At 42.3% G+C, this 9,025-nt stretch overlaps 1 protein-coding gene across 2 annotated transcripts; it reads right to left on the bottom strand.

The window, feature by feature from the left end:
* Positions 1-303: 303 nt before the first annotated feature.
* On the bottom strand, positions 304-8,936 carry MAIP1 (matrix AAA peptidase interacting protein 1). Of its 2 annotated transcripts, XM_037167529.2 has the most exons (5): positions 8,288-8,931; positions 3,794-3,865; positions 3,263-3,389; positions 1,938-2,085; positions 304-599 (listed from the first exon to the last, which is right to left on the bottom strand). In XM_037167529.2, exons 1-5 carry the CDS (start codon positions 8,735-8,737, stop codon positions 521-523), a joined length of 876 nt encoding a protein of 291 aa, XP_037023424.2. In that variant the 5' UTR covers positions 8,738-8,931; the 3' UTR covers positions 304-520. The 2 variants fall into 2 exon arrangements, with proteins under 2 accessions (XP_037023424.2, XP_037023425.2); XM_037167530.2 differs by lacking the exon at positions 3,794-3,865 and having other exon boundaries at positions 8,288-8,936.
* Between the last annotated feature and the right edge of the window lie 89 nt (positions 8,937-9,025).

Here is a 9,025-nt window from a genome sequence, read left to right as displayed (position 1 = left end):
AGTCAGGGCACATACAAGAAGCAACCAATGAATGCATCAATAAATGGAACAACAAATTGAGGCTTCTCTCTCTAGAAATTAATAAATAAAATTAAGAAATAAAAAATAAAAACCTTACATATATTGAATTATTGGTTTAAACGTATTAACAGCAAATAAAATATTTGAGGACTATTAATTTAGAAATGTGTAGTTTTTCAGTACCTCTTTTATTGCCTATACAATTAGTTTGTATACACACACACACATACACACACACACACACACACACACACGCAACGACAGTGAACATGACACCAGCAGTGGGCTGCCGCAGTTTATTTGGACCTCTTTCACAGAAGGCGACAGCAGTCTGTGAGAGCGCTTTACTGTATCGTGCCAGTTCACCACCAGGAGTATAATGATACAAAAGTAATCCATAAGCCTGACTAACTGAACATCGACTGATCCAAAAATTTTCTTCCTCAGTTTCTCACAGCAACTGCTAAAAGTCCAATAAGCAGATTTTTCCAAGAAAAGATTATTCTAGTAACTTGGAGTGATCAATCCGTGAAATAGTCCAGTCAGGCTTTACCCCTTGTGTAAACTCCCGGTGAAATCTAGGGGGAAAAAAGTCAAATAATGTGAATCTTACATCAGTCCAAACACTCTTTAGATAACTAATTTGCAAGTGTATATCAGAGGAAATTGTTGGCAATAAGCTAATGGCCAATGGTAGGTAAAAATCAAAATAAAAAGAAGTTTCACAAAAAATAGTCTCACAAAATCCAAAGTACTATACATTCTCAACTAAAATGAGTATTTTTAATGGCCTGATCTCCTACATCTGCTAATCCTATGAGAAGCTGGGGTATTAGTCTGTCATTAAATACTAGCTATAACATATGCCCAATACGAGGAGAAATGTATGGGATATGGTGCTGAAACCAGGATTTCAGTGTCAGCTGGTTCATACACATTAGATCAATCTTGAAAGTAACAGAGCTTACGCACTGCCTGTGGTCTTAGCAGGGAATATCTTTAATCATAAATGTCATCTCAAACTCGTGTCTCTTTTAAATAATTTGCTAACCTCCCACTAGATGGTAATCCTTAAGGGCAGGAACCCATTAATTTTGGATTTGAACCCCTTCTAGGGTACTTGGTAAATGGGAGATGGTCAATAAATGTCTAGTGAGCGCACAGTCCACGTGCCAATTATGGCAGATTTCATCTTCCAACCTGAGCCATCAGCGTATCTCCCATCCACAGCGCTCACGGGCAATGTGCCTTTGCTGTTGCCCCTAAAGACGTGGAGTCTCTCCAGGCCCTTTTACCTGTGCACGTCCTGTGACTGCTTTGACAAATGAACTATGGCAGAAATGATGTTGTTCGAACCCTGGGCATAGCCCTTTCAGGTATCTTGTCTTCTGCCCCTTGAAAGCCAACCACCAGGAAACATGTGACTGGCTGAGACTACCACAAGCCCTTGCCATGAAGAAAAGTCTTGCAGAATGAGACATTATGTGGAGAAGCCAAAGAGCACCAAGGTGACACATGTGTCAGTGAAGAAGCCACCGTGGAAATGAACCCTCCAGCCTGTCACCTGGGTTGATGCCAGGTGAAGCAGAGACAACCCCAGAGCGGAGCCTTCCCAAAATTCCCGAGCAGTAAAATAGGCAAAATAAATGGACTGTTTAAAGCTACTGAGCTTTGCAGTGGCTGGTAATGCACCAACAGTTGGCTGACACACTGCTTAGTGACATTCAGAAATATTACCTCCTTCTATGTTCTGAACACGCCTGCTGCATGGCCAATGTGTCATTATGACTTTTTCTCTCCATAAATAACTTGTCAAATTTCAATGCTTTCTTCCTAAAGCTCCCTTTTGTTTCCATACTTTCATGTTACCATCCATTTTCTGGAGAAAGGAAACAATGAAATGGGATTAGACTTACTCATAGCTTGCACTAAGAAGCTGTTTGGTTTCCACGTTCTGATTGCCCAGCTTAACCTGGAACACGCTGGCTCCACTCAGTGTTTCACTGGGGATGTTGGCACTGGTCAGATACCAAAAGCACATCAGGATGCTAACAAACTTCCTGCCTTAAAGGAAAAACACACAAATACAAATCACAATCATCTATCACCCATGTATCCAAAATGAAATAGAAACTGGTAGTAGTTACACAGTTGCTATAGATCAAATTTTTTGCCTATTCTAGTCTAACTTAAGGTACCAATATTGCTACCTTTCCATTGTCATAAAATTCTCTTAGAACAAATGACATACTTGCTCTTTTCTCTGAATCACAGTAATAATAGCTACTATTTAGTGAGCATGTACTACTTATTAAGTGTACCATACACGTTATTTTCAATTTGTGGCACTTTCTGAAATTATAAAAGATACTTATTGTCAAACCAAAAATGAGGGGGAAAAACATTTCTTGCTGCTAGGTAATCAATACCAACTGCCAGAAAGAAGGAAGACTTCTGTTCCATCCTAATTCACTTTGCGATGCCCAGTGAATACAACAACGTCTTAAGTAAAAATCAGGTAGTAACTGAGGTACAAAGGTGCAATTTAAAATATTAGGAAAGAAAAAGTAATTATGAAAAACATGTACAAGTACTTTTACAAATGTTTTAAATCAGAATTCCCTGTGTAAGCAAAAGCTAATTTCCTATGTGCCTGGCACACAGTACACACGCAAGTGTCTGCAGCAGGAGTAAATCAATCAGCGCGTTTTCAGGATGCTGCAGGGAAAATGAGTGCACCGGACAAGAAGACGAACCGAATCACCACTGCAGTCCCTTTCAACTTTTTTCACTGTCTCCAGGTAAATGCAGCTTGGGAGTTCTGCAGTTAAGCTTACTTTCAAAACAGTCTTTAGCTGATACTATCTACTTTTTCCTTTACTCCTTCTATTTAACCTACGGCTGGACATTTAAAATGCTCACTTGTTTCCTTCGAGTTAGGAAATCTGAAAGACAAGTATTTTTAGTTTGAGACATGGGAGTAGCTCGTCCTGGACAGACTCTTTTCAGCAACCTAAGTGACAACGCTCTCTCCTGTGAATTAAAGAGCAGTACGGAAAAGCTCCGGATAGAAGGGCATGAGAAGCTCTACTGTGCCTGAACTCTCCCAGGGCTCGGTCTTCAAAGAACGTATTATTTTCCCTGAAGTCCTATACATATCCACGTCCACCAACAAACTCCCACGATTTTGCTTACCTGGACAACTGTGAGTCATTTACAGTGGCCTGTGGCCCAGCATTACCTTTGTCATCGTAGTAAATGGAGATGTCTCCTGTTGACGTGTACACAATTTCATCTATGTCAGCAGCGAGGGCATTTTTGTGGTTGTCAGGTAGAGAAGTAACCTTTTCTTTCAATACTTGTAGCACCTAAGTTTGGAAAAAGCAAACTGTAATTCGCCTCTTGAGTTTCTGAAAGCTTTGTTCATGAAATGTATTTTTCTAGTCTTATTTTTAAATTTACTACCATATTTACTCAACTTCAACAGCAAGGCTGAAAACCATCTAGTTATTAGGTGAGGTAATTTCTAACAGACCAGTCTAACATGAGAACAACTGAGAGACATCATATTTACTTACTTATGCCTTAGTAGCAAGTCATTCTACACTTTTATGAAACCCAAAGTACCCAGAAGGAATGACACAGGGACTCGACTCTGGCTGATGGCACACACAGTATTTTTAAGTATATATAAGGACAATGTACTATACATCATTTGATTGCAAGGCAATAATACATTTATTTTTAAAGGAAAATTAAAGGTATATTTTACCTCTCTGGCTACAAGTTCTTCCAACAAATCAAATTTACACTCTGACAGCAACTTGGACACATGTGCGAAAGCCTTAAAAAAAATTAGTGGAGGGAGGGTGGTGATTATTATTTCAAAACACCAGGCAAAATACCATACAATGTACAGTTCTTAAACGGCTAAGTGTAACAAAGACTATTTTAACATAAAGGTGATAGACGATGTCGAGCACTAAGACAACGTCAGGCCCAACCCCTGGTCGGCTGGCTTTTCTTTCCCCCTGCGGTCTCCCCACCCGCACGGTAGTAAGTAGGCACACTGCTGACTGCGGATCCACTCTCAGGACCTGGGAAAGATAACGCGGGGTGTACACAGCAGGCCCGCAATAAAAATCCTCCTGCATATTTCCTTTCACAGTAATGTGGTGTGAACCACTGAGCTAGAGAAGGCAGGTTTGGACAAGTGGCAGAAAAGATCACGAGCTGACACAGCCTACTGCAGTGTTTAGACTGTGATGTATGAGGTGTCACCTTGAAGCGAGGGGAACCCCCTGCAATCCTCCACATCGCTAGCAGTGAGAAATAAACTGCACATGAGGCCTGACCTGTCTTCAGGTAAGGAGGAGAAGGCAAGTAAACAGACAAGTTCAAGAATCACGACAGGGGTGAGAACAAGAGGATGTGGGAGCATGCAGAAGAGCTCGGTACGTAAGCCGGTCTGGGAGAACCAGAGAGGACTTCCCAAAGGAAGGAACCTCAAAGGGGAAAACGGAAGAACTGGAAGGAGAAAGAGGTCGCACAGGCATGTCAGAGACAACATCCCATAATTATTATGGGCTGAACTGTGTTCTCCCCGAATTCGTATGCTGAGATACCAGTACTTCAGAAGGTGATCATATTTGGATGGGGCCTTTAAAGGGATGACTATGTAAATGAGGGTGGGCCCTAATCGAATCTAACCAGTGGTCTCGTAAGGGGAAATCTGGACACTCAAGGAGACACCAGGGAGCACCTGTGCCCAGAGGGAAAAAACCACGCGAGGACACATAAAGAAGGCAGCTCCTGCAACCAACGGAAAGAGGCCTCAGAAGAAACCAAGCCTGCCAACCCCTTGATCTTGAACTTCAAGCCTCCAGAACTATGAGAAAATAAACTTCTGTGGTTCGAGCAATGCAGAGTGTGGTATTTTGTTATGGCACTCATAACAAACTACTATAATGAAGCTGAATTTTGAGAAAATGCACAAGTCCAAATGGATTCAAGGACCCCTTGCAAACACCTCAGGGGTAAGAGACCCTTACATATTTTAGTAAGCCTTCATGTGTGGAAGATGGGTAATACTTTGGTAAAAAGAACCGAAGACCACAACCATCATACTGAAGCCCAACTGTGGGACTCCAGTTTGTGTGGTCAAGAAAGATTACACCTGAGCAAATTATCCTACATGATAATAATGAACCATTCGGAGGCTGCCCTGATAAAAAGAGGCTTTGATGATAAAAAAGTGTCCAACCTAAAGAGGCTTCTAGGAAATAGCCCCCTTTTGTACAGCAAAGCTAAAATGTGCAAGCAAAATACAGGAAAACAAAGAGTAAGTGATTAATGTGGCTAGAAGGCTGTAAGAGGGGAGAGTTCAGTATGTACATATCCGTCGTTTGATACTGTGATATAAGAAATATATACTGGGTCTGCATTCTGGTTCCTGGTTCAGACAGAGCTCCTAGCCTGTTCAACCATTCCTGAGTTCAGGCTAATGAGGTGACTCTTAGAAGACGGGGGCTGGCTGTGGTTAGAGGTCTGGAATTTTCAGGCCCACCTCTAGACTTACAGGGAGAATATGGTACTGGGGTGAGTTAATCACCAAAGGCCAATGATTTAATTAATCATGCCTACATAACTGAACCTGTATAAAACCCCTAAGGGAAACAATTATGAGGAGAGGTTCCAGGTTGGTGACCCTTGTTGATGCGGGAAGACTGCACACTTGCAGAGGGCATGGAGACTCCACACCCCTTCCCACATACCTTGACATGTGCATCTCTTCCATCAGGCAGTTCCTTTAAAATGAACTGGAAATAGCAAGTAAAGAGGTTTCCTGAGTTCTGCGAGCCATTCTAGCAAACTATTGGGGGATAGGAGAACTCCCAATTTATAGCTAGTTGATCAAAAGTATGGGAGGCTGGGACTAGGTTGGTGTCTGCATTAAATCTGAGGAGTCAGCATTGGAACTATCGTAAACTCGACTGATAAGGAATATCTAGCCTAGAGGCATCTAGGAAATACCCCTGTTTTTCATAGTAAAAGCTACAATGTGATGAATGTGGTTTGATGGCAGTAATAGAGAAGACAGCATGTCATATACACATACTAATGGGGAGCGTGGTCTGTGGAGGTAATAAAGCCACTTACAGCACTGGGTCACTTATTCTCCTGGCTCAGGTGATAAATAAAATGCTTGCCCAGACTGTACTTAACCATCTCAATTTCAGTGACTCTGGGTAACCAAGATTGCTTGTGGAGTGGTCACAAGACAGTGTACCTCAGCAGTCACTAGCTATACATCTCTGGACCAATCAGTACACTTTTCTAGAACTTAATTTTCTCATCTGTGAAATAGCATTGGACTAGAATAATAAGCCCTAAGTTGCCTTTTCATTTTCATGTCCTATAATTAAAAAAAATTAAATTGTAAAAATTGTTAATCACAATCCAAGATAACACCTTATTGCAGGGAGGTCAGCCTAAGGAGAAAGGGCAAGTACAACCCATGAGAGCAAATACACTAATGTTTTTGTACCAGATTATTCCCGAGGCCTCAAATCACACTCATGCAAAGGAAGGTACAGTTGTATTTTGACATCTAGTAGGGAGAAGGATTTTTAGCCCTGTCTTTTTAAATCTCAGGCATTGAAGAACTAATGTTTGATTTGAAAGATATGTTAAGTAACCAGTAATTTAAGGAAACTGCCAAAAATATGCCATGGATGACTCAACATCCTTTTTGGACATCAGAATAGTTAAATACACAGAAATTGATTTAGAAGAGACAAAACTGCACACAGACTGGCTGATGAAGGGGTGGAGATGCTACTTAATAGCAAAGTGAGGGAGGCTAAAATAGCTGAGAGTTGGAGGACTTCCAAGATCAGAGTGACTAACAAGTATCCCATGCTTCTGCATTCAAAAGCAAATAGGGACTAAGACCTAACTCCTGCCTATGGTAGGGAGATGATTTCCATTCCTTATTAACACATAAATAAGCTCAGCCATGTATGTGTCATGAGGTAGACAAGTTCACATGTCAGCAGTGGGCATTGTAGAGAACAGCAGGATCATGCAAATTTATCTGCATGGATAAAAGGTTTTGAGACTGACATGAGCAAAGGTTTACCCCTTATGATGCTATTAATCAAGTTCTCTTTGCTTTTTAATTTTTAAATCAATATCAATCAGTGAAGAGTTTTTGAATCAGGGAAGGAATTTATATTGACACATAATAACATTTAATTTACAACTAACAGGTCACATAATATAAATGTGTTTATAGATTAGGAGTAAATATATCAATACCAGTATACACTCAACTGTAAAATGATTACATTGATGACATAATTTTAAAATCATGGAGGTATGAAGGGCAAAATAAACTATGACTGCTACTGTTTATCAATAGTTCAAAAATGTTTGGGGATGACAAACTCTCTAAAAGGTTCAAAAGGAAGTTATGGATGGACTTGCATCGTAGAAAAATGCATGTATACACAAAACCTGCAAATCTCAGGAACCAAAGTGACCTACATGTGGCAAGAGTTAAGGTGGAGTATTACCAGCCACTCAGAAAGAGGGACAGAACTGTCATGGTCAGGGGAATGACTCACCCAAAGCCTTTTCTCAGTGTTCAGGGTGCTGTGCACCTAGCAGTGACCAGATTGTCTTAGCAAATCCTCGAAAGGAGAAAATTCTCTAGGACTATGATGGGGAGAGGTGGGAATGAGGGTACGAGGAATAAAGGGCAGAGGAGCTCTGACAATAGCTGGCAGAAAGTTTTGATGTTCTACCCAAAATCACATTATGCATTTTAGAAATGTTATCTCATTTACTCTTCAAAACAGTCCTACCCACTCATTCATTTATTCAGCATACATTTATGGAGTACCTACAATGTGCCAGACATTGTCTTCTTCATTTTGCATAAAGCCATGTACAGAAAAGACAAAGCCACGTTACTTTTGAGAGGTAGAAATGGGCTTTGAATCCATTTCTATCTGATTCAAAACTTGTAGAGTGGAAAAGGTAATTGGAGGACTTCATCCTGGTGTCTCCATCAACAAGGAGGGCCTCGGCGACGAGGAAAAAGAAGCAGAGGGTAAATTTAAAGTCAAGAAGAGGCCAATGGGTCACTACTAAGGTTTGATAATGTGGGAGCCAGTGGGGACACTTCACTGCTAAACACTTTCGCGTGTAATAGTTGGCTGCATGAGAGGCGTACAGGACAACTCCAGGGAAATAAACAAACCTGCTTCGCTCCCTCTGAGAATTCTGTGATGTTGAACTCTTTGTCGAAATAGGCCCAGATAAGGAAGGCGTAAATTCGAGTCCGAATCCAGTTGATGGGGTTGGAGAAGCCCAGAATGAACATCTTGGTTTTCTGGCGTTGCTGGGGCTGCTCCTCAGTGCTGTAGCTGCGCCGAGAGCCGACAGAAAAAACCGGGAGGGCTGCGGCAAGTCCCGGAGAGCTGAGCAGGGGACGCTGGGGGCCCGGAGCAGGCAGTGGACTGGCCGAGACCCAAGTGACTGAAAGAAAAGGGGCCGTCCTTGAGCCGAGGTGGTGGCGGCGGCAGATGCAGCAAAATCCAGCCAACGGCGGCCTCACTTCGGCTGCTCGAGAGATCCGGGGTCTGGCGGCTCTGCCTGGCAGAGACCCACAAAAAAGCAGGCGGGGTAAAAGACGAACGGCCAGCGCCATTTTTGTGACCTTTCACCCCTGTGCTTGCTTGTGCACAATCAAAAGAAAGTCGGTGGGAAACCACCGCCTAAGCTGGGTTTGGAAAAAGAGGCTGAAGAGTAGAACTGGCCTGTTGCTGCCACCTCTGGTGAGTCCGCCCCATCCATGCTTTTCAGCAATACAATGCACGGAGCCCCTGAGCCCAGCGCTCCAAACCCTCCACTCTCTCTAGTTCAGCTGCCTCCCGGCCCTTTTCTCTCCAAGTCGTGTTTCCGGGCGGATCGGATTTAGGAGAACGTGTTACTGAGG

This window comes from Artibeus jamaicensis, unplaced genomic scaffold (assembly GCF_021234435.1).
Source record: "Artibeus jamaicensis isolate MK-2021 breed Jamaican fruit bat unplaced genomic scaffold, CSHL_Jam_final contig_391, whole genome shotgun sequence".
NCBI lineage: Eukaryota > Metazoa > Chordata > Mammalia > Chiroptera > Phyllostomidae > Artibeus > Artibeus jamaicensis.
Note: the sequence above shows the minus strand (reverse complement) of the source record. Positions and strands in the feature narration are given on the sequence as shown.

Bases quoted from the DNA above. Each gene is read 5' to 3' on its own strand.
- MAIP1 (XM_037167529.2), bottom strand. From the start codon at position 8,737: ATGGCGCTGGCCGTTCGTCTTTTACCCCGCCTGCTTTTTTGTGGGTCT. The intron at 3,866-8,287 runs GTTTGTTTATTT...ATTTTTTTTAAG, and splicing joins TCTCAGAGGGAGCGAAGCAG to GCTTTCGCACATGTGTCCAA. The intron at 2,086-3,262 runs GTAATGCTGGGC...TTTTCCTTTAAG, and splicing joins CATTTACTACGATGACAAAG to GCAGGAAGTTTGTTAGCATC.